The sequence below is a fragment of the Syngnathus floridae genome, chromosome 12 (assembly GCF_059516105.1).
Source record: "Syngnathus floridae isolate MCC-2025c chromosome 12, RoL_Sflo_1.0, whole genome shotgun sequence".
NCBI classification, from domain to species: domain Eukaryota; kingdom Metazoa; phylum Chordata; class Actinopteri; order Syngnathiformes; family Syngnathidae; genus Syngnathus; species Syngnathus floridae.
In genome coordinates, this window is record NC_142424.1 from 8774801 (window position 1) to 8799619 (window position 24819).

The 24819-nt window shown below is 48.0% G+C and overlaps 1 protein-coding gene across 3 annotated transcripts; it reads left to right on the plus strand.

The window, feature by feature from the left end:
* The first annotated feature begins 859 nt into the window (after positions 1-859).
* LOC148389975 (uncharacterized) lies at positions 860-24819 on the plus strand. Of its 3 annotated transcripts, none has more exons than XM_088391747.1 (79): positions 860-1084; positions 2520-2737; positions 3375-3487; positions 3622-3743; positions 3814-3876; positions 3951-4106; positions 4187-4269; positions 4768-4885; positions 4965-5009; positions 5692-5912; positions 5979-6091; positions 6282-6403; positions 6474-6536; positions 6618-6773; positions 6854-6936; positions 7397-7514; positions 7594-7638; positions 7710-7877; positions 8136-8246; positions 8315-8425; positions 8625-8833; positions 8905-9017; positions 9203-9324; positions 9397-9459; positions 9533-9688; positions 9801-9889; positions 10216-10336; positions 10410-10445; positions 10524-10691; positions 10866-10985; positions 11064-11174; positions 11244-11276; positions 11614-11834; positions 11945-12057; positions 12231-12352; positions 12411-12473; positions 12600-12755; positions 12837-12913; positions 13375-13489; positions 13567-13617; positions 13689-13856; positions 14051-14161; positions 14230-14340; positions 14470-14678; positions 14751-14863; positions 15040-15161; positions 15234-15296; positions 15379-15534; positions 15642-15730; positions 15869-15989; positions 16058-16093; positions 16172-16339; positions 16649-16768; positions 16846-16956; positions 17027-17059; positions 18364-18584; positions 18660-18772; positions 18888-19009; positions 19080-19142; positions 19222-19377; positions 19492-19580; positions 20093-20213; positions 20287-20322; positions 20401-20568; positions 20803-20922; positions 21000-21110; positions 21182-21214; positions 21281-21433; positions 21725-21868; positions 22004-22138; positions 22205-22365; positions 22447-22570; positions 22651-22705; positions 22784-22844; positions 22909-23042; positions 23113-23156; positions 23234-23407; positions 23501-23655; positions 23724-24819. In XM_088391747.1, the coding sequence occupies exons 1-79, from the start codon at positions 1006-1008 to the stop codon at positions 23805-23807; spliced, it is 9075 nt and encodes a 3024-aa protein (XP_088247873.1). In that variant the 5' UTR covers positions 860-1005; the 3' UTR covers positions 23808-24819. The 3 variants fall into 3 exon arrangements, with proteins under 3 accessions (XP_088247873.1, XP_088247874.1, XP_088247872.1); XM_088391746.1 differs by having other exon boundaries at positions 864-1084; positions 15037-15161; XM_088391748.1 differs by lacking the exon at positions 23724-24819 and having other exon boundaries at positions 863-1084; positions 15037-15161; positions 23501-23703.

The window sequence follows — 24819 nt, forward strand, 5'->3', positions numbered from 1 at the left end:
GCTCTGTGCCCAACACTGATCCAGCCGCAGGCCCATCCATCTGGTCCGTCAAGAGTCACTCTCATCTCATCAGTTCATCGTAAACTCTGTCTTAAGATATTTCTTGGCCCAGTTTTGACGTTTCAATTTGTGCCTCTTGTTTAGTGGTGGTCGGGTTTCATCTTTTCTTACCTTGGCCATGTCTTTGAGCACAGAACACCTTGTACTTCTTGACACTCCAGGTAGGTTGTAGTTCTGAACTATGACAACACTAGAGGATAACGGGTTCATAGTGGCTTCACCTTTGATTCCTCTCGAATCTTTTGCAGTTAATTGACGTCTTTTCTTCTCAACACGTTTCTTGCAACCCTGTTGACTATATGCAACAAAAAGGGAGACAATCCCCTTGGTAAAACTGTCTCGGACCGCCAGTGCCTTTTAAGAAGACATTCCTTCTGTGGAATAGACCTGCTTGCCAGCATTTGGCTCCCTAGCCCAAAATGTGACGTGTCAACCTGCTCATTGCTGCTCGGACACAATTGATCAGAAATTGTCAGCTGATTTAGTGACGCAAAGTTTGTGCTCTTTCTGTCAGCCAACGTTGTCATAAGCTGAATCCACTTTGACCGATGTCGAGTAAAAATTACTTTTACGCATTACTTGGCTTCAGCTTGAGACGTAGGTTTAAGTGACCATGCACAAAGGTTGTCCCTCTTTTTTGCTTGCTTCCCCTGTTCCTCATCCCGAATAAAAGTGGTGTCAAAAGTTTGGGCGAAGGTGGCCAAAATAATATCGCGTTACCGCAGCCAAAGACGTGCATGCGTAAAGAGCGTCTCCGCGGTAACGCGCTCTTCCGAATGCGCGTGAGTCACGTGGGTGGGGGCCGAGCAGCAGGAGCAGCAGCAGCAGCAGCAGCACCGGAGCAAGCGCCCGTTCGGCGGCCGTTACCTGTTTTGAGCGGAGCTAGTGTGTGCACCACATCGTGATATCTGCGTTCAAGAGCCTCTCTGGTGGCCTTCCGTCACCATGATGGCCCCGCTGGCCGTGCGCCTGGCGCTGGTCCACCTGGTTTGCGTCGTATGGCTGATGTACAGCTGCGCAGCCGGTGAGTACTTTGAAGAAAATGTCCAACTTGCGAATGTTGTACTCTTACTATAACTTTGGAAGGAGGCATTTGGTTCGGATTGCAGTGCGGATCCGCTGCTGGGTTAAAAGTGGACCGACTCAGGAAGCTGGGTGAATTTACTATGGGATGTTTTGGCATTTTTTGAGTTTTGTATAAAAATGGATCGTTCGGCGCGAAACAGTTCGGTCTGGTTTGTAACCTAAATTCGGTCCAATCTTTGACCCAAATTGAGTTGTTAGAGTGGATGTTCTTGACGTCACTTAACTATTTTTCTGATGCACGTAAACCTTGTGGGTCAATGTTTTTTCTTGAGTCATGTGAGTGCAAACTGTCTTTTTATGTTGTGCATTTTTAACAAGCTGATTGATTGCGAGACACAATGGGACATTGTATCCAGTGTATACAGAGTATCACTTTCCTTGAAAGGCAGACGCCCTATTTTTCTCCTCACATGCACTGTCGTGAAAATAAGCAAATAGTCAATTTTGTACTTAATAGTAATGAAGATGTCCGTTCTACATTAAAGGCGTACATCATTGTAAGGATAAGTACAAGTGATCAAATCTCTCTTGGTAAAGATCTCCTATTATATCTAATAGGACGTGCAATATTGATCCAACTGAATCGAAAAGAATATCATATGATCCACTTTGATTTTAACCTTGCACTTTTATTTGTCCATCCCTCCAAACAAAACTAACTCTGTCTTGTCACCGTGGGATAGTGGGAAACGTAATTTCGATCTCTTTGTGTGTCTTGACATGCGAAGGAATTGACAATAAAGGAGACTTTGACTTTGACGCGCGTCACATAGGGAGACCACTATTGGCTTTAATATTCGCAACCACACATTGAGTTTGTCTCATTCCAATATAAAAAAAAAAGGGAAAATACTTTGAAACGTGTGTGTGTGTTGGGGGGGGGGGGGAGAGCAGAAGGACTTTGTTCTGTCGCTTTGTTACAACAAGAGGCGTGACTTGTCAACACGTCTTCCTTTATTGCAAATGTATCTTTTGGCAGTCGATGAAAAAAAAAAAAAAAAGTTTGATGTGGAGATTTTAGACCTGTAGCGCCATCGTGTGGGCAGAACTTGAGTTAAAAAAAAGAAAAACTTCTTTCTCCGAGTGGCAGAACGACAGAATTGGACTGAATCTCCTCCGTTCAGTTCTTGAAATTATTCAGCATATTGAAACTGGTCATCCTCTGAAAAAATGTGCCTTGTTGATATTTTTGTGACGCTATTATTTCAGGCTAATAGCCCTAAATTCCCAAGTCCTTTGTAAGTCTTGTCAATGGTGGATTGTCAGTCATGCAGGTGACACAGTTAGGTGGCGTGCATTCTTGCTTGTTTGCTGAATTTCTGGTTTTTACCAAGAGTTGAAAAATGACCATGGCAACTTTGATGGTTCATCAGGTGTAACCCGTCATACGCCATGTGACACAGACCACGGATGGAATTCTCACGGCTCCAAATGCTACAAGAAGATAGACACAACCAACGGTTGGCGGGGAGCTCGTCACGACTGCCTCTGGGAGGGCGGCGACCTGGTCTCCATCACCTCCGAGGAGGAGGAAAAGTTTGTGAAGGAGCAAATGGGCGACAAGCCGTTCTGGATCGGACTCTCCAATCTGGTGAGACGGAAACGCAAGCGGCTGTTGTATGGAGTAGACTGGGGTCAAACGTTTTGAACTTTGCCCTTAAAATCCATTTGTTTTAGTTCTTACGTTCCCTGAGAGCGCTGTCTCTGTCTGGGCAGTGGTTCCAATTAAGCCTTCCACTTAAGCTGTCCTTTGTGATTCCACGCCCCGCTCAGCGAGCACCTCGCCCCACGCCAGATTTGGGATTACAACTGAAAAAGATTTGAACCTGAATAAAAAAGATCCCAATCTGAAAAAACAAGAGTTGAACCTGAAAATAATGCGAATCAGAATACATGCAACTGGAAAAAAGATCTCAAATCATGAAAATGAAATGCGGTGAAACCTGAAAATAAATACTTTATTCCAAAATATTACCAAGGCGAACTCAAAAACACTTTCACACAAGTGTTTTGTTTTACTACGTTGTTTTGTTTTTCTAGTTTTAAGATCAGCTCGTTTATTTTCAGATTTAAGTTTCCCTTTTTTCAAGTACATACGAGTTTTGTTTTTTCAAGTACAAAACGTTTGACCCCAATCTTCAAGGGATATTTAATATCAAATCCTTTCGATGAAGCATACTGCTGGCGAGCTTTTGGTACGCCATTGACAACGGGATTGGTTTCGGCAGGTCTGCGACAAGGACCATTGTAACTTATTCGAAGAGGGAGAAAAGAGACTGAACTGGTCCGACACCGGTGTGACCCCGACCTACGCTAACTGGACCTCAGACCAAGGCGGAAGGTAAGAAGATCACATCTTTGCATCCTGTGTCAGGTGGGATGCACGTTATCCGAGGACGTGAACGAGGAAAAAAAACCACCAAATTGGCCCGTTTGTCTGATGTGTGTCTCGGTTTTCACGCCTTTTCCCAACAGCTCCGACAATGAATCCTGCGCGTACGTCAACCAAGGTGTGTACCAAGACAGTCAGCATGGAAAGTGGAGACATGGCTCGTGCGGATCCTCGTTGGCGTACATGTGCGAGCGGTCGCCCGACGGTAAATCCACACGTCCGTTGCGATGTTGGCGCTGAAAGGAGCAAAGTGCAACCGTGCCATCTTTCTGCAGACTGCCCGGACGGATGGCCGTGTTCCTACAAAGACTTGGGTTACACTTACAGTCGAGTGGAGAGTGAGTGGCAGCGACGCTCCTTTTGACACCAGCGCCATCTCGTGGTTTCCTAATTAGTTTCTTTTGGCTTTCAGCTTCCTACTGCGACTCTGGCGAGTTCCTGTACAAGGACTCTTGTTACCTTTTCGAGGGGAGATATAAAACCTGGCAAGATGCTGAAGATTTGTGCAAGGAAGAGGGAGGTCACTTGGCCAGCGTCCACTCAAAGGTTGACGGCCTATTCTTGAGTGGTGAGCGCTTAAACAACCTGACCATCCCAGCAATCGTCCCGCAATTTTTCACCACAAGTGTTTGTTCTGCTTTCCTCAAGCTCACCGGCGAATAGGAGTGTTTTCTTGGCTGGGACTCAAGAAGAACAATGGCAAATTTGAGTGGCGCGACGGATCATCTACAGTAAGTGACAATGTGTGCAAGGGAGGTCTAAAAAGTTGTCACTTTGCCCCAATGAAGCTGTCATGTTAGAAGGCAAGAATTAAAAAGTGTCATTTTAGTAGAATAGAGTTGATTGAAATAGAAGGAAAAATCTGACAAGAATGGTCATCCTGTCAAATAGATTTGACTTTGACTTGTATTGAGTCATGTTACAAGTGAAAAATGTCTTAGATTTATGAGGGATGACCATTGTAATTTACAAGGAAAAAACAGTGACACGAATTGTAGAAACAAAGTGCACCATTCATTATACAGGGAGACATTTTTTATTGAAAAGTTCCAATCAGAAAGTTGGAAGGGGGTTGTAACATGGCAACAATTCTTGTTGTGAGATAGAGCTTGTGAACATGAATTTGAGAGATTTGAATCAATGAAGTGACTTTGAAGGAATGTGGTGGGAAGCCATCCGAGCAACTGCAACACCAAAAACGCTCGAGTCATGTCCACTGTCGTCCGCAGGATGATGTCCCGTGGTATCATACTAAATATTCAGGTGACTGCACAAAATTGAATAGTGATGGAGAAGTTGAGATCGACAGTTGTACTCGTGTCACTCGTCCATCCATCTGTCAAAAAGGTCAGAAAGTCACAACCTCTCATTTGCCCTTTGTCTTCTCATTGCTCTCTCATATTTGACCGCTCTCACCTCCTTGCAGGCAAGGCCAGAGCTTCTCTTCCGCTTCTTTCGGCGTCAGCATCAGGTGGGTGTCCCAGCCTGCAGCCCGCACGCAGAATCTTGCTTGCCCTTAAGTGACTCGAGTCTCGCTTGCAGGCAAGAGTGCAAATTGCGGCTGGTGGCGGGAGAACCCCGCCAACGAGGTCGAGTGATTAATTGTATTACTGAATAAAGTAACTCGTTACCGGGGAAAGCGTTACGGTTAAAAACAACACACAACACAATACATGCACGTTTTTGCCTTAAACCTCAATCAATATTAAAATACATTTTGATATCGCCACTTGAAAATTCTTCAGCGGTCCTGTTGTGACTACTGATGAAATAAATTGCCTTGTTTATCTCTTGGGACAGTATTCTTTCAGACTAATAGCCCTAAAATGCCCACCTAAGTCTTGTCAGTTGGGGATTGTCCGCTATACAGGTGACTTAATCTGTCAAAAAGTGATATAAAGTCCCAAAAGTCCCAATGATCGTCGTCTCACACACATCTGGGTGTGGTGAAACTTGTCCTCGGCATTTAACCCATCCTCGTGTGATTTTGATCCATCCCCTGGGGGAGAGGGGAGCAGTGAGCAGCAGCGGTGCCGCGCTCGGGAATCATTTGGTGATCTGATAAAGGTGGCAATGCACTTCATGCCTGTTTGCTGGATTTCTGGTTTTCACCAAAGGTTGAAAAATGACAAGGCAACTTGCTGTTTCATCAGGATCGACCGATCATGAGGCAACATGTGACACAGACAACGGATGGAGTCCTCACGGCTCAAACTGTTACAAGAAGATGGAGACCTCCAACGGTTGGCTGGGGGCTCGTCACGACTGCCTCTGGGAGGGCGGCGACCTTGTCTCCATCACTTCAGAGGATGAGGAGAAGTTTGTGAAGGAGCAAATGGGCGACAAGCCGTTCTGGATCGGACTCTCCAATCTGGTGAGGCGAAAGCGCAAGTGGGCTTCCTACTGGTGCTCGAGTGACAACCAGTATTGTTTTTGGCAGGTCTGCGACAAGGACTGGTGTCAGTTTTTTGAAGCGGGAGAAAAGGGGCTGACTTGGTCCGACACCGGCGTAAGCCCGACCTACGCTAGCTGGACCTCAAGCCAAGGCGGAAGGTAGGAGAACACCTCTTTGCGTCCTGTGTCAAGCGAGATGCACGGGGAGATTTTGGAACCCCTTTCCAAACATGTGTAAAGATGTGATGAGGTATAAAAAAGCTTTTGTTTTCTTTTTATCGGGAAAGAGGAAAATAAACTCCAAATTGGCTTGTTCGTCAGATGTGTGACTCGCGACTTTTCCCAACAGCTCCAACAATGAAACCTGTGCGTACGTCAACCAAGGTGTGCACGTAGAGAGTCAGCCTGGAAAGTGGAGACATGGCTCGTGCGGATCCTCATTGGCGTACATGTGCAAGCGGTCGCCCGACGGTAAGTCCACACGTCCGTTGCGATGATGACGCTGAAAGGAGAAAAGCGCAACCGTGCCATCTTTTTGCAGACTGCCCGGAGGGATGGCCATGTTCCTACAAAGACTTCGGTCACACCTACAGTCAAGTTGAGAGTTGAGTGGCAGCGACGCTTCTTTCTACACCCAAACTGCATTGTCGTGGTGGTTTTCTAATTAGTTTCTTTTGGCTTTCAGCTTCCTACTGCGACTCTGGCGAGTTCCTGTACAAGGACTCCTGTTACCATTTTGAGGGGAGGAATAGAACTTGGCAAGCGGCTGAAGATTTCTGCAAGGAAAAGGGAGGTCTCTTGGCCAGCGTGCACTCACAGGTTGACGGACAGTTTTTGGCTGGTGAGCACCAAGACAAATTGACCATGCTGGCAATCGTCCTGCAATTTTTCACCACAAGTGCTTGTTCTGCTTTCCTCAAGCTCACCGGCGAATAGGATGGTATTCTTGGCTGGGACTCAAGAAGAACAATGGCAAATTTGAGTGGCGCGACGGATCATCGACAGTAAGTGACAATGGAGGTCTAAAAAGTTGTCACTTTGCCCTAATGAAGCTGTTACGTTCGAAGGATAAAGTTGAAAAGTGTCATTTCAGCAGAACAAAGCTGGTTGAAACTGGAAAAATCGGACAAGAATGGTCTTCCTGTCAAATAGATTTGACTTTGACTTGTATTGAGTCATGTTACAAGTGAAAAAATGACCATTGTAATTTACAAGGAAAAAAATATGACATGATTTGTAGAATTAAAGTGCACCATTCATTTTACGGGGAAACATTTTTTAGTTCCAATCAGAAAGTTGGAAGGGGGCTGTAACATCGCAACAATTCTTATTGTGAGATAGAGCTTGTGAACATGAAGTTGAGCGATTTGAATCAATGAAGTGACTTTGAAGGAATGTGGTGGGAAGCCATCCGAGCAACTGCAACAACAAAAACGCTCGAGTCATGTCCACTGTCGTCCGCAGGTTGATGTCCCGTGGCATCCTCATAATTATTCAGGTGCCTGCACAAAATTGGATGGTGCTGGACAAGTTCAGATCGACAGTTGTACTAGTGTCACTCGTCCATCCATCTGTCAAAAAGGTCAGAAAGTCACAACCTCTCATTTGCCCTTTGTCTTCTCATTGCTCTCTCATATTTGACCCCTCTCACATCCTTGCAGGCAAGGCCAGAGCTTCTCTTCCGCCTCTTCCGGCGTTAGCATCAGGTGGGCGTCCTAACCTGCAGCCCGCACGCAGAATCTTGTTTGCCCTCGAGTGACTCGAGTCTCATTTGCAGGCAAGAGTGCAAAGTGCGGCTTGTGGCGGGAGAACCCCGCCAACGACTTCTGCTACCTGATCCACGACACGGCCAACTTGACCTGGAAGGAGGCGCGAGACGAGTGCGCCCGCCGCAGAGGCAACCTGCTCGCCATCACCGATTTACAGGACCACAACTTCATACACGGTAGGTCGTCCTCGGTCTGCTTCGCTTTTTGGCGCAGCTGAAGTACTTAATGAAAGAATCCATCGAGAGACCACCGACTCACGTCAACATTTTGCCGAGTTTCTGTCATTCCAAAGGATAGACCAAAAATAAGCTTGTGACCCCCGCCAACAAGGACCCAACCCAGACATCACCATCACTTCATTTTAGTTAAGCGTTTTGGACTCGCATCTGTAAGATGTTTCAACCTTGTGTTCTCTATTTACCTTTGACCCAAAGGGGTTCCGGGAAGCGGTTCCTCTTTGTGGTTGGACGCCAGCGACACCAATGTTGAAGTCGGCAGCAAGCAGTCTGACGAATCCTCACCGAGTTCCGTCCTTCTGGGCGCAAGTGGGTCTAAAACCTGGCCGATGTATGAAGGAACGAAGGAGCGCTGAGCATCTGTGGTCTCTTTCAAGGTAACCCTGGTGATCCCTCCGGCCGACGCTGCAACTCCTTACTTCATGGCAAGGGCGGCATGGAAGTTGTCGATTGTGAGAAGAAGAGCGGCTACGTCTGTAGGAGAAGAGGTAAGACGAGACGCTGGGTCGATTTTCCCCAACTTGCGTTATCAGCCGAGAGGACCAGACTGGCAATTGTAAAGTTTTTGCTCTGATGTGAGTGGTGATGCAGGTGACGCAATTGGCTGAAACTGAATGACTTATTCTAGCAAAGAAGACAAAAACCGTTGCGTTATTACGTCAGAGTAATCCCAAAATGTTCCCTCAGGCATTCAAACATGTGAAATGACCAATGGGTGGCACGGCTTCGGCTCCAGCTGCTACAGGAAGATGGAGACCACCAACGGTTGGCTGGGGGCTCGTTACGACTGCGTCTGGGAGGGGGGCGACCTGGTCTCCATCACCTCGGAGGATGAGGAGAAGTTTGTGACGGAGCAAATGGGCGACAAGCCGTTCTGGATCGGACTCTCCAATCTGGTGAGACGGAAGCGCAAGTGGGCTTCCTACTGGTACTTGAGTGACAACCAGTATTGTTTTTGCCATGGCAGGACTGCAACGAGGTCTGGTGTCAGTTTTTTAAAGCGGGAGAAAAGAAGCTGACTTGGTCCGACACTGCTATGACGCCGACCTACGCTAACTGGACCTCGAGTCAAGACGGAAGGTAGGAAGGTCACCTCTTTGGGTCCTGTGTCGGGCAAGATGCACGGGGAGATTTTGGAACCCCTTTTTTAAATTGTGTGAGCATGCCATGAAGCACCTTTTTATACTTTTGATCAGAAAATGGAGAAAAAAAACGTAGCCCGTCTGTCGGATGTGTGTCTCGTTTCTCACGCTTTTTGCCGACAGCTCCAACGATGAATCTTGCACGTACGTCCGCCAAGGTGTGCACGTAGATAGTCAGCCTGGAAAATGGAGACATGGCTCATGCGGATCCTCATTGGCGTACATGTGCGAGCGGCCGCTCGACGGTAAGTCTGCACGTTCTATTGATGTTGACGCTGAAAGGAGAAAAAAAATGCAATCACGTCGTCCCCCTGCAGCCTGCCCGTTAGGACGGCTGTGTTCCTACAAAGACTACGGATTCAGCTACAGTCGAGCGGAGAGTGAGTGGCAGTGACGCTTCTTTTCCACACCTGCCGTTGTGCTTCTGTAATCTATGTTTCTTGGCGGCTTTAGCTTCCTCCTGCGACACTGGCGACTTCCTGTACAGGGACTCTTGCTTTCACTTTGAGGGGATGAAGCGAACTTGGGAGGCTGCCGAGGTGTTCTGCAGAGAATGGAACGGTCACCTGGCCAGCGTCCACTCACTGGTTGAGGGCCAATTCTTGGCTGGTGAGCTTCAAGACAAACTGCCGATGCCAGCTATCGTCCCCTAGCGCGTCACAATGTCTAACACGATGCTCTTCTTGTGCTAAATTTCCTTCCTTCCTTTGATATCCTCAAGCTCACGCGCCATATGCAGGAGGAGTGCAATCCTGGGTGGGACTCAAGAAGAACAAGGACAACTTTGAGTGGAGCGACGCAACACCTACGGTAAGGGGAACGTTTAGAGCAGTCTACCAAAGTTGTCATTTGCTCAGACTGAAAGTGTCATATCGGAAGCCAAATTCTACAGAACAATGAAAGTTAGACTTTGGCAAGAATGATCACCATGTTACAAAAAGAGATAAACATTGAAGGTGTTAATCAGCTGAAGCATTAACTGGAAGAAAATTGTCAAATGAATTCAAGTCATACTGTAGGAAAGGGTTGAGAAAATACCGATCAGTGGGAGGAAAAAAGGACTCATCATTTTGGAGGAAATGCGGTGGGAAGCGAGCCCAAACGCACCAAAGTCACACCTGGCGTGTCGTCGGCAGGGCAACATTGTGTGGGTGCCAAACGGGCCGAAAAGGCGTGGTGGCTGCTCTGCCTTGTCGCCGACTGGTCAACTTGAGGATTGGCCCTGCACCAAAAGTCAGCCATTCATCTGTAGAAAAGGTCAGAAAATGACGACCAATCATCTTGCACTTTTATATGCTCTCTCATAACCATCCCTCTTCCTTTCTTGCAGCTATGGTCCAAGAGTTTGTTCTTCCTCCGCCGGCAGGTGGGCGCCCCACCCGGCAGTCGACATGTGGTCTCTTGTTAGCGGTTTGCCCTCAGGTGACTTGACTCTCGCTTGCAGGCTGGAGTGCAAAGTGCGGTTGGTGGCTGGACCGATCCTCCGACGACTTCTGCTACTTGATCCAGCACAAGCCCACCAAGACGTGGCAGAAGGCGCGAGACGACTGCCTCCTCCGAGGAGGCGACCTGCTCAGCATCGCCGACTCAAATGAACAGACAGTCATACAAGGTAGGCTGTCCGTCCGTCCGTCAGGTTGCCGTCAGGGCTGTTGAATTCCCCCAACATGGGCAGAGCTCCAGACCTCACATGCATGCAATGAGCAGTCAGCGAGCCATCAGCGAGCAGAGCGCCAACGAGAAGGTTTCAAACTCATGTTGCATATTCTACCATTTACCTCCAAAGGTCTGTACACTTCTCTGTCGAGCGCTCCCTCTCTGTGGTTGGGCGTCAACAACGACATCACGAAAGACGGCAGCGAGTGGACTGACGGATCCCCGTTCGGTTACATGTTCATGGACAGAGGTGTGTCCCGAAACCCAACCGATGTTTGCCTGCGATGTTGCAGAGGAATGGAGCTGAGCATCTGTCGTCTCCTTCCAGATGACCCCGGTGACCTCTCTGGTGCATCCTGTCTTTCCTTACTCACAAGAAACGGCCGCTGGAAGTTTGACGATTGCCGCAAGAAAAGAGGCTACATCTGCAAGAAAAGAGGTAAGACGTGGCGACGCTCAGTGGATTCTCGCAACGTGCTGACTCGTGTCTTTGGCTTTTGTCTTCCAGGAATCCCGGCAAAGCCTCAGCAGCCTCTTCATGGTAAGTCTCTGAACGGTGACTTCAAACGATGCAAAACAAAAATGACATGACGATGCTTGTCTTTATTTTTACTTTACTTTCATAGCGTAAAGAATTCAGGCTGTAAGCGAATGAGGGTTATGCAAGATCAGCTCGCAGTATAGTGACTATACCATGGGTGACTATTCTATTCGCTAAATAATCATCTGTAGCAGCCCGAGTTGAAAATTTCACTTAGATATGTATTATATAAATATATTTATGCGCGATGCAGAAAAATGTGACGTGAAGGGAATGCAGAAATCTGGTTTTCATCAAAGGTTGAAAAATGACCATGGGAACTTTGATGTTTCATCAGCTTTAACCCATCATGAGCCAACATGTGACACAGTCAACGGATGGAGTCCTCACGGCTCAAACTGTTACAAGAAGATGGAGACCCCGAACGGTTGGCTGGGGGCTCGTCACAACTGCCTCTGGGAGGGCGGCGACCTTGTCTCCATCACCTCTGAAGACGAGGAAATGTTTGTGATGGAGCAAATGGGCAACAAACCGTTCTGGATCGGACTCTCCAATCTGGTAAGTGCAGGCTGCTGTTGGCTGGCGACTGGTAGTTGAGATGGAACCGCGAGCAAGTGGCTGTTGGCTCACTATCGGTACACCATTGACAATGAGTTTGGACTCTGCAGAACTGCAACGAGACCTGGTGTCAGTTTTTTAAAGCGGGCGAAAAGAGTGTGACTTGGTCCTACACCAGTGTGACGCCGACCTACGCCAACTGGGACCCGCGTCAAGACCAGAGGTAAGAAGATCACCTCTTTGCATCCTGGGTCAGGTGGGATGCACGGTGATATTTTCAAATTGCTTTCTAAAAAAATGCTTTTGGGGGTGAGTTTTCATCAGAAAAAAAGGGCAAAACCTCCAAATTGGCACGTTTGTCGGATGTGTCTCGCTTTTTCCGACTTTTCTCAACAGCTCCGACGATGAATCCTGCGTGTACGTCAACCAAGGTGTGCACGGAGACAGTCAGCCTAGCAAGTGGAGACGTGGCTCGTGCAGATCCTCATTGGCGTACATGTGCGAGCGGTCGCCCGACGGTAAGTCTGCACGTTTGACGTGAAAGGAGAAAAGTGCAACCATGTCATCTTTCTGCAGACTGCCCAGATGGATGGCCGTGTTCCTACAAAGACTTGGGTTACACTTACAGTCGAGTGGAGAGTGAGTGGAGCGACGCTTCTTCTGACACCCGCAGCCTCTCGTTGTCGTTTCCTAATGAGTTGCTTTTTCGTTTTACACCTACTCCGTCTCGTTGTGGTTTTCTAATGAGTTTATTTTGGCTTTCAGCTTCCTACTGTGACTCTAACGAGTTCCTGTACAAGGACTCTTGTTATCACTTTGAGGGGACACCTAAAACTTGGCAAGCGGCTGAAGATTTCTGCAAGGAAAAGAGAGGTCTCTTGGCCAGCATCCCCTCACCGGTCGACAGACAATTTTTGGCTGGTGAGCGCCAAGACAAACTGACCAATCGTCCCGCCATGTTTTCTCGACATCGTCACAATTGCTCGTTCTGCTTTCCTCAAGCTCACGTGCGAGAAGGATCTCAACCTTGGCTGGGACTCAAGAAAAGAACATTTGAGTGGTTCCACGGATCATCTACAGTAAGTGACACATTTGCAACGCAGGTCTAAAAAATTGTCACTCATGAAGCTGTCATGTTGGAAAGCAAAACATTAAAAACTGTCATTTTAGTAGAGCACAGGTGATTCAATAGAGAGGAGAAATCTGACAAGAATGGTCTTCCTGTTAAATAGATTTGAATTTGTTACAAGAAGTCAAAAATGTCCTTTAGTTTGATGGCTTAGAATTGTGATATATAAGAGAAAAAAAACAATAAGATTTCACAAGAAAACGTTTTTCAGAATAAAAATTAACAGTTTAGGGTTTGGAAAGCTTCAATCTGAAACTCAGGTTGGAATATCGCAACAATTTCTATTGGTTCCGGAAATGGTGAGAATGGTAAGACGAAAAACAGATTTGAACCAGTGAGGTGACTTTGAAGGAAATTTTGCGGGAAGCTATCTGAGCAATTGCAACACCAAACACGCTGTATCCTCTGCAGGACAACGTCACAAAGAACCTCATTCAAAATTCAGATGACTGCGCAAAATTGAATGAGAATGGAGAAATTCAGCTTGAGGGCTGTACTGACCTTCGTCCATCCATCTGTCAAAAAGGTCAGAAAGTCACAACCTCCCATTTGCCCTTTGTCTTCTCATTGCTCTCTCATTTGACCCCTCTCGCATCCTTGCAGGCAAGGCCAGAGCTTCTCTTCCGCTTCTTCCGGCGTCGGCATCAGCATCAGGTGGGCGTCCCAGCCTGAAGCCCACTTGCAGAATCTTGTTTGGCCTCAAGTGACTTGAGTCTCGCTTGCAGGCAAGAGTGCAAAGTGCGGCTGGTGGCGGGAGAACCCCGCCAACGACTTGTGCTACTTGATCCACGACATGGCCAACAAGACCTGGAAGGAGGCGCGAGACAAGTGCACCCGCCTCAGAGGCAACCTGCTCGCCATCACCGACTCGAACGAACATACCTTCATACGAGGTAGGCCGTCTACAGTCTGCTGCGCTTTTTGCCGAGTTTCTGTCATTCCAAAGAAAAGACCAAAAATAACCTTGTGACCCCCACCAACTAGGACCCAACCCAGACTTCACCCACACTTTGTTTTAGTTAAGCATTTTGCACTTGCCTCTGTAAGATGCGTCAGTCAACCTTCTGTATTTACCTTTGACCCAAAGGGCTTCTGCCAAGCGGTTCCTCTTTGTGGTTGGACGCCAGCGACATCGTTGTTGAAGTCGGCAGCAAGCAGTCTGACGAATCCTCACCGAGTTCCGTCCTTTTGGGCGCAAGTGGGTCTAAAACCTGGCCGATGTATGGAGGAACAAAGGAGCGCTGAGCATCTGTGGTCTCCCTCCAGGTAACCCTGGTGACCCCCCCGGCCGACGATGCAACTCCTTACTCAGTGGCAAGGGCGGCATAGAGGTTGTCGATTGCGAGAAGAAGCGCGGCTACGTCTGCAAGAGAAGAGGTAAGACGAGATGCTCGGCCAATTCTCCCCAATGTGTGTCAGCGGACACATTTTTTGTCTCATGTGAGTTTCGATGCAGATGACACATTTGCCTGAAACTGAGTGCGTAATCCCCAAATGTCTCCTCAGTCGTTCAGACATGTGAAAGGACCAAAGGGTGGCGACGCTTTGGCTCCAACTGCTACAAGAAGATGGAGACCACCAACGGTTGGCTGGGGGCTCGTTACGACTGCGTCTGGGAGGGCGGCGACCTGGTCTCCATCACCTCGTCATACGAGGAAAGCTTTGTGAAGGAGCAAATGGGCGACAAACCGTTCTGGATCGGACGTTCCAATCTGGTGAGACGAAAGCGGTAGAATGCGTTGACTTTCCACTGGTACCTAACCGTCACCTGCGATTGGTTTCGGCAGAACTGCGACGTGGCCTGGTGTCAGTTTTTTGAAGCAGGAGAAAAAAGACTGTCTTTGTCCGACACCGGCGTGACGCCGACCTATGCCAACTGGGACTCGCGTCAAGATAGAAGGTAAGAAGGTCACCTCTTTGCGTCCTTTTGTTGTCAGGCGGAACACACAGCGAGATTATGGATCCCATCTGCGAATTTTGAGAGAGCATACGTATTGATGAGAAAGGAGGAAAAGCCTCCATATTGGCACGTTTGTCGCATGTGTGTCTCCTTTTTCCCGACCTTTTTCTCAGCAGTTCCGACCATGAATCCTGCGCGTACGTCAACCAAGGTGTGCACGTAGAGAGTCAGCCTGGAAAGTGGAGACATGGCTCGTGCGGATCCTCATTGGCGTACATGTGCGAGCGGCCGCTCGACGGTAAGTCTGCCCGTCCGTTGTGATTTTGACGCTCAAAGGAGAAAAACTTGCAATCACGTCGTCCCCCTGCAGCCTGCCCGGACGGACGGCTGTGTTCCTACAAAGACTACGCATTCGGCTACAATCGAGTGGAGAGTGAGTGGCAGCGAGGCTGTTTTTTCCACACCTGCAACGTCTTGTTGTGGATTTGTAATCCAGGTTTTTTTGGTGGCTTCAGCTTCCTCCTGCGGCACTGGCGACTTCCTGTACAGGGACTCTTGCTATCACTTTGAGGGGATGAAGCGTACTTGGGAGGCAGCCGAGAAGTTCTGCAGAGAATGGAACGGTCACCTGGCCAGCGTCCAATCACTGGTTGATAGCCAATTCTTGGCCGGTGAGCGCCAAGACCAACTGACGAGACCAGCAATCGTCATCTAGCACTTCACAAAATTTGAATGCTCTTCTTGTGCTAAATTTCCTCGCTTCTCTGATATCTTCAAGCTCATGCGCCAGATGTAGGAGGATTGCAAGCTTGGGTGGGACTCAAGAAGAACAAGAACAACTTTGAGTGGAGCGACGCAACGCCTACAGTAAATGAAACATTTAGAGCAGTCTACAAACGTTGTCATTTGCCCTGAATGAAGGTGTCATATCGGAGGGCAAAGGTTCCACCAAACACGCAAGTTACACCAAATGCGGCAAAGTCATGTTCGGCGTGTCGTCCGCAGGGCAACATTGCGTGGGTGCCAAACGGGCCGACAGGACGTGGTGATTGCTGTGCACTGTCGCCAACTGGACAAGTTGAGGACTGGCCCTGCACCAATATTCGGCCATTCATTTGTAAAAAAGGTCCGAAAATGAAGAGCACTCACCTTGCACTTCGAAGAGTGCTAATGACTCCTCTCTTTTCCTTGCAGCCAAGGTCCAAGAGTTTGTTCTTCCTCCGCCGGCAGGTGGGCGTCCCACCCAGCAGTCGACACGTGGTTTCTTGTCACCGGTTTGCCCTTGAGTGACGGGAGTCTCGCTTGCAGGCTGGAGTGCAAAGTGCGGCTGGTGGCCGGACCGATCCTCCGACGACTTCTGCTACCTTATCCAACGCAGACCCACCAAGACGTGGCAGAAGGCGCGAGACGACTGCCTCCGCCGCGGAGGCGACCTGCTCAGCATCGCCGACTCGCGCGAACAGGCCTTCACACAAAGTAGGCTGTCTGTTTGTCCGGTCGCAATCAGAGGTGTTCAAATCCCCCAACACGGGCGGGGCTCCAGACGTCACCTGTGTTTCCGCTGACCACCTTTAACATTTACGCATTTAACATTTATTTCAATTTGTTTCCGCTGACCACCTTTAACATTTATGCATTTAACATTCATTTCAAATCACGTGCCTCTTCATCGGTACAGCGTGGCCACCAATGAGCAGTTGGTCTATCTTTGCTCCCCCCTGCGAGCAGAGCGCCAACGAGAATGTTTCAAACTCTTGTTGCACATTTTACCATTCACCTCCAAAGGTCTGTACACTTTTCTGCCGAGCTCTCCCTCTCTGTGGTTGGGCGCCAACAACAACATCACGAAAGACGGCAGCGAATGGACTGACGGATCCCCGTTTCGTTACGTGGTCATGGACGGAGGTGGGTCAAAAACCTAACCAATGTTTGTCTCCGATGTTGCGGAGGAACGGAGCTGAGCATCTGTCGTCTCCTTCCAGATGACCCCGGTGACCTCTCTGGCGCATCCTGTCTTTCCTTACTCACAAGCAACGGCCGCTGGAAGTTTGACGATTGCAGGAAGAAAAGGGGCTACATCTGCAAGAAAAGAGGTAAGACGTGGCGGCGCTCAGTGGATTCTCACAACGTTGCTGACTCGTGTCTTTGGCTTTTGTCTTCCAGGAATCCCGGCAAAGCCTCAGCAGCCTCTTCATGGTAAGTCGGTGACTTCAAACTATCCAAAACGAAAATGGCATGACGATGCTTGCCTTTATTTTCACTTTACTTTCATAGCATAAAGAATCCAAGCTGTAAGCTAATGAGGGTTATGCAAGATCATCTGCTCGCTGTTGAGCTATGCTGCGATTTAATAGTGACTAGTCCATTAGCTAAATAATCACTTCTGGCAGCCCGAGTTGGAAATTGCACAAAATATGTGATTCATGCACCATGCATAAAACTTGACATTCAGGGAATGCATAAAATGTGAAAAAATTTAAAATGTCTGTGTGTGGAGGTTGTTATAACCTCTGACCTCCAAAGTGAACCTTCTGAGACCTTGGTAAAAACGACTAGAACCGCCACTGCATTTTAGAAAGACCTTCTTGGGGAAAAACCCTGCCTGCCTGCATTTAGCGCAGCTCCCCAAAATGTGACATGTCAACCTGCTCAAATTGATATCTTCTCAAGTGGTCAAAAAACGTCAGCTGATTTAGTGGCCGTCAGCTCTTTTGAGCGGAGATAGTGCATCGGGATTTCTGTGTTCAACAGCCTCTATGGTGGGCTTCCGTCACCATAATGACCCCGCCGGCCAGGCGCCAGGCACTGGTCCTCTTTCGTGTGTAGCATGGATGTTGTTCAGTTCTGGAGGAGGTGCCTACAATAACCAACTTTGCAATTGTTGTACTCTAATTAGAACTTTGGAAGGATGACTGGTTTGTATCATGGTAGGGTGGCTCCGCTGCTGGGTTAAAAAATGGGCCAACCCAGGAAACTGCATTTTGGGGGTTGTTTTGCATAAAAACGGGGTTTTCTGCGCAAAACAGTTTGGTCTGATTCTTACTCCAAACTTGCTCTTTTACCCAAATTGACATAAACCTTTTTGTCAACTTTTTTCCTGTGTGTTATGTGAGAGACAACTGTCTTTTTTTAAACTCTTTAGCAAGCTGACAATGATAAGACACCAAGTGAAGTTAAAGTTGAATGTGGGATTATTTCAAGAGTACCGCCATCTTATGGGCAGCACTTGAGTAAAAAACAAACATGTCTGGCCACAAGCCACACTGGTTAATGATTATCTTGTGAAAAGAAAATAGCCTTTTTTTATCCCTTGTGACTATATAATAGCCCTAAATACCCAAGCTCCTCTAAAGCCTTGTCAATCGTAGATAGTTAGTCATGCAAGTTATTCAATTAAGGAAAAACGGAATTCGTCCGACTGCAGTCTTGCCTGTTTAGCTGAATATCTGTTTTTCACCAAACATAAAAATATGACCCAGGCAATTTTGCTGTTTCATCAGAATTATCCGATCACGAGCCAACATGTGACACAGTCAACGGATGGAGTCCTCACAGCTCAAATTGCTACAAGAAGATGGAGACAACCAATGGTTGGCTGGGGGCTCGTTACAAATGCGTCTGGGAGGGCGGTGACCTGGTCTCCATCACTTCGGAGGACGAGGAAAAGTTTGTGAAGGAGAAAATGGGCGACAAGCCGTTCTGGATCGGACTCTCGAATCTGGTGAGACAGAAGCGCAAGCAGGCGGCTGTTGGTTCGCTACTGCTACGCTATTGACAACCGGTTTGGACTTTGCAGAACTGCGACGAGGCCTGGTGTCAGTTTTCTGAAGCGGGGGAAAAGATGCTGACTTGGTCCGACACCGGTTTGACGCCGACCTACGCCAACAGGGACTTCCGTCAAGACGGAAGGTAAGAAGGTCACCTCTTTGCGTCCTTTTATTGTCACACGGCGAGATAATTGCCAAAAAACGGTTTGGCCCATTTGTCGAATGTGTTTCTTGTTTTTCATGACTTCTCTTGATAGCTCCACCATTGAATCCTGTGCGTACGTCAACCAAGGTGTGCACGTAGACAGTCAACCTGGCAAGTGGAGACATGGCTCGTGCAGATCCTCATTGGCGTACATGTGCAAACGTCCACCCAACGGTAAGTATGCACATCCGTTGTGATGTTGACGCTCAAAGGAGAAAATTGTAATCACCTCGTCCCTCTGCAGCCTGCCCGGAAGGACGGCTGTGTTCCTACAAGGACTATGGATTCGGCTACAATCGAGTGGAGAGTGAGTGGCAGCAAAGCTTCTTTACACACCTACATCGTCTCCTTGCGGTTTTGTAATCCATATTTCTTGGCGGCTTCAGCTTCCTCCTGCGACACTGGCAACTTCCTGTACAAGGACTCTTGCTATCACTTTGAGCGGATGAAGCAAACTTGGGAGGGAGCCGAGAGGTTCTGCGGAAAATGGAACGGTCACTTGGCCAGCGTCCTCTCATGGGACGAGGGGAAATTCTTGGCTGGTGAGCGTCAAGAAAAACTGCCGATGCCAGCAATCGTCCTCGCACTTCACAACGTCTGACACGTTTGGATGCTCTTCTTGTGCTAAATTTTCTTGCTTGTTTGATTTCCTCAAGCTCACGCGCCCTCTGTAAGAGGCTTGCAATCTTGGGTGGGACTCAAGAAGAACAAGGACAACTTTGAGTGGAGCGACGCAACACCTACAGTAAGCAAAACGTTTAGAGAGGTCTACAAAAGTTATTTGCCCAGAATGGAGATTTCATATTAGAAGGTAAAAGTTCCAAGTGAGGACAAAAGTCCAATTTTAACAGAACAACGTTTTACCGAATAAGGAGGAACAAAAAACAGACTTTGGCAAGAATGGTCACCATGTTTCAAAAAGAGATCAACATTGAAGGTGTTAATCAGCTGAAGCATTAACAAGGACTGTTATGAAATGATAAGAATGAAAGTGAATGAAGTGAAAAATCAAAGTGCAGAATTTCAGAGGTTAAGGTTAGACATTTCTGAGAATAAAATGACTGGAAAAGTTCGAGTATAAAACTCAAGTTGTGAGTTAAGTGGAAGAAAATTGTCAAATGAATTCAAGTCATACTGTTGGAAAGGGTTGAGAAAATATCGATCAGTGGGAGGAAAAAAGGACTCATCATTTTGGAGGAAATGCGGCGGGAAGCAAGCCCAAACGCACCAAAGTCACATCTGGCGTGTCGTCGGCAGGGCAACATTGTGTGGGTGCCAAACGGGCCGAAAGGGCGTGGTGGTTGCTCTTCCTTGTCGCCGACTGGTCAACTTGAGGATTGGCCCTGCACCGAAAGTCAGCCATTCATCTGTAAAAAAGGTCAGAAAAAGACGACCAATCACTTTGCACTTTTATATGCTCTCTCATAACCATCCCTCTTCCTTTCTTGCAGCCATGGTCCAAGAGTTTGTTCTTCCTCCGCCGGCAGGTGGGCGCCCCACCCGGCAGTCGACATGCGGTCTCTTCTTGCCGGTTTGCCCTCAGGTGACTTGACTCTTGCTTGCAGGCTGGAGTGCAAAGTGCGGTTGGTGGCTGGACCGATCCTCCGACGACTTCTGCTACCTGATCCAACGCAGGCCCACCAAGACGTGGCAGAAGGCGCGAGACGACTGCCTCCTCCGCGGAGGCGACCTGCTCAGTATCACCGACTCACATGAACAGGCATTTATACAAAGTAAGCTGTCCATCCGTCAGGTCTCTGAAGGGCTGTTGAATTCCCCCAAGATGGGCAGAGCTCCTGACGTTACCAGGAGGTCAACCTTTAATACACTTGAATCTACGATGCTTCGGGATTGCATGTTGAGCAGTTGGTCTATCTTTGCTCACCCTAGAAGAAGCCGTCAGCGAGCCGAGCACCAACGAGAACGTTTCAAACTCTTGTTGCACATTTTACCATTTACCTTCAAAGGTTTGTACACTTTTCTGCCGAGCGCTCCCTCTCTGTGGTTGGGCGTCAACAACAACATCACGAAAGACGGCAGCGAATGGACTGACGGATCCCCGTTTGGTTACGTCCTCATGGACGGAGGTGGGTCAAACACCCAATCGATGTTTGTCTGAAATGTTGCGGAGGAATGGAACTGAGCATCTGTCGTCTCCTTCCAGATGACCCCGGTGACCTCTCTGGTGCATCCTGTCTTTCCTTACTCACAAGAAATGGCCGCTGGAAGTTTGACGATTGCCGCAAGAAAAGAGGCTACATCTGCAAGAAAAGAGGTATGATGTGGCAATGCTCAGCGGATTCTCACAACGTGCTGACTCGTGTCTTTGGCTTTTTTGTCTTGCAGGAAAAACTCCAAAACCTTCGAAGCCTCATGACAGTAAGTCTCCTTGCACCGTGGCTTCCAACGATGTGGGAGAAAAATGACATGACAATGTTTTTGCAGGCTTTAAGGAGATCCTTGTCTGCAATAACCGTTCCGCTGACCTCGTGTGTGAGGGTGAGGGCCAGAATCAAAGCCGCATCAGCATCCAGTCCGCCTTTTACGGTCGCCGGAGTGACGACGTTTGCTCGGAGGACAGCGACTCATACGACGACGGTAAAGACCTGAGAATCCACCATTTTGATGCTTCCAATTAAGTCATTTGTCTGCCAACCTCTGAAAGCTCATTCAGCCTGTTTCGGTCTCCTCCTGAAAATCTCCAAAGAACTTTAGCACGCTATGGAACGTAATGAAAATGAACCAATGCTTACAAACCGCTCAAATCCCAGAATGAGTCTGTACTCAGAAACGTGCTAGTTTTGTTCAACTTTGTCTTGGTGAACTCAATTCAGGTGCCTCAATGCTCATCAGGCCCACTCAGACTCACTGGTGTGTTGTAACTTGCAGAGTACTGCGCAGTGGAAGGCATCCTCCCTCGCTACAGGAAAATGTGCAACGGCCACCAAAAATGCCACATTGAGCTTTTGGAGGACGATTCCTGCCCTGCCACCTCCAAATATCTGGAGATGGTCTATAGCTGTGAACACAAAGGTGGGCTTTGTGTCTCGTGATCTTCTGCTCTGCAATAATGCAAGGAGTCCCACAAGAGGATAGATGGGCAGATTTGTATTTTATTTGGCCTTTAAGCATCCCTTCCAAATGAAAATAACTTTTGGCTGTCCTCAGTATGTCTTGACAGTCTGGGCATTGCGGACGGGAGCCTCGCAGACTCTTTCTTCAAAGCCTCCTCCTCGATGGAAGACGCCACCCCAGAAAAAGCCCGCCTCAACGGGGAGTCCTGCTGGAAACCGTCAAAAGATCGTACGCAGATAATTGACAGCTTGGCACTGTGGTCTCCTGAGCGTTCTAATGTCTTGTCCCCTCCAGCCGTCGGCAGCTGGATCCAGGTGAACCTCGGTCACAAGAGAAAGGTGACGGCGATCGTGACCCAGGGGTGTGATAGCGACAATACCCGCTCCTGGGACATCCAACTTGAGATGAAGATGAGCGTTGATAGGAGGAAGTGGACCAAACACCCTAACGGGAAGGTGAGCACGGGGCTAATCAGGTCGACCGCAACCTCATCCTCCAATCTTGTCACGACAAACAAGGAAACATTCTGTTTCTAGTTCATCGGTGGTGGGACTCATCTGCTTGAGACGCCCGCGTTCGCTCAGTACGTCCGCATTCTGCCGCTGGAGAATCGTCCAGAATTTGGCCTCCGCTTAGACATCTTGGGATGCGCACATGACGGTGAGCAACACAATCCACCGCTTTGGTTGCCGAAAACAACAAGGCCAAAACATGCGATGATCTCGTCTTGTGTCCGACAGATGCGATGACCTGTGCCAGACGGTTCAACAGCCTCCACTTGACCGATTCGATGACGTGAGTGACACGCGACACGGTGTTTCATGACGATGACTGCCTGTCGTCAATTTCACAACGTGTGCGTGCCTTCCGCAGGTTCTACTGTCCACCAGGCTGTGCCAAACACGTTGTCTTTGGAACATTGGTCTACTCTGAGGTACATGAGTGCCTCACCCACCGGTCGAGTTCTTGTATGTGACTGCAACTTTGTGTAAATGCAGAGCTCGCACATTTGCGCCGCCGCCATTCACGCTGGCGTCATTCAGAATAACATTGGAGGAGATTGTATTGTGATGCGAGCTCTCAAACAGCAAGTCTACACGGGCTCCACTGGGAACGGGATCATCTCCAGACAGTGAGTAGCCAACTTTGACAGAAAAGTCCCATGAAGAGTCACCAGCTAATTACCGCTTTCCTATCTGCAGTTTGGACGACCCACTGGGTGTGTCTTACACGTTTGCCGATGGGGGTGAGTTCAAAACCCCATTTCTTTATGTCACCCCAACTGTCATGACCACTAAAACTCACACGGGGTCTCACCTGCAGAGCCCAGATGCTCGGCACCTGACTGGGAGGAGTTTGCGGGATTCTGCTACAAACCTTTTGACGACGAAAAGGCCTGGTCTGATGCTCAACAAGTCTGCCGTGGTTTTGGTGCCGAACTGGTGTCTATCCGCACCAAGGTCGAGCAGGCGTGGGTGAAAAATGCCTCCAACTTTGGTGCGCATCCCAAACGTTAATTAACAGTCTCCGTAGAATAACTGCAATACCTGAAAACTGGATGAGAGCTCTGTTCCCATCCATCCTCTGCAGAAACCAGCGACATGTGGACCGGACTGAACGACCTGGCGCTTCCCGGCATGTTCGTGTGGTCGGACCGCCACAAGGTGACCTTCACCCCATGGGCCGCAGGGGAACCCAACCAGCGAGTTGCCCTCGGCAAGCACTGCGTGGCTCTGTTACGGCAGGTGGGTGCCCAAAAGAGCATTTGGAAGAATACCTATGCGGTCCACTGAAACTGATTGTTTTCTTTCAGACTGGAAAATGGAAGCTAATGTCTTGCACCCAAGTCAACAGCTTCATGTGCAAGATGCCCACAGTGCGCATTCCAATTACCTAATTGAAGCCACGGGTAGAGTCCACCTTGGTGACAGCCTCGCTGTGTCAGTTCCCAATGGCTCAAGACCAATCGATGCCCATGGAGAAATTTGACAATGGCGCCCCCTAAGCAAGTCATCGAAGAAGAAGATTTAATGCCCTCCCGACTCTGCTCAATAATTATAAATAGTATCAAAATTGTAATAACACCTTTGCACAAGTGTATAGCATTTAGCTTAGCCGTTATTAGCCAACTAGATGTGTCCAGATGAAATGTGACCAAGCATTCTATGTTCACTAATACTCGACTCTACTCGGGGCCTGTTTGTCCTACTATTGTTTTTTGCGCGCTTGAAAACTTTGACTGCCTTTTCGTAAACAAGGTCACTCACTCAAAGAGCAAAACACACTGATTGCAGTGCTTTCAATGAGCACAATCGTAAGAATGTGAGAGACGAGAATAGTTTTTAAGTTTGAATGAAAGTCCAAAGTCAGTATTGTTCTTTGTTTTGTTTTTTAATCATGTGGTGTAGTCCTAATAACCCTTTAAAAAGGGAGCCCAGACTCGACAACTTTTTGTTTTATGCCGGTCAAAGAAAGCTTCTAAAGATTGTATGATTACAAATAATGAGTCAAGAGAGTTTTGTTACTGCCAATGTTGTCTACAACTCAACACCGTAGAAATGACAGTATTTCACTGGAAGGATAATCCAGTATTTTCCATAATCCATCATTTTCTTCGGTATGTTACTGCAGCTACAATTCACTGTATATCATGTAGCTGTATATCCAGTTATTGCATTTTTGATTACTGACTGCATTATATTACTTGATCACTGCTGCCAGAAAAATGTTGGTTTTCACTGTTGTTTCTTCGGTATGTTACTGCATCTACAATTCACTGTATATCGTGTAAATTTATAATCCAATTATTGCATTTTTGATTACTGATAGCAGTATATTACTTGATCACTGCTGTCAGAAAAATGTCGGTTTTTTTTCCAAAATTTCAAAATAAAAGCAACTGATTACAA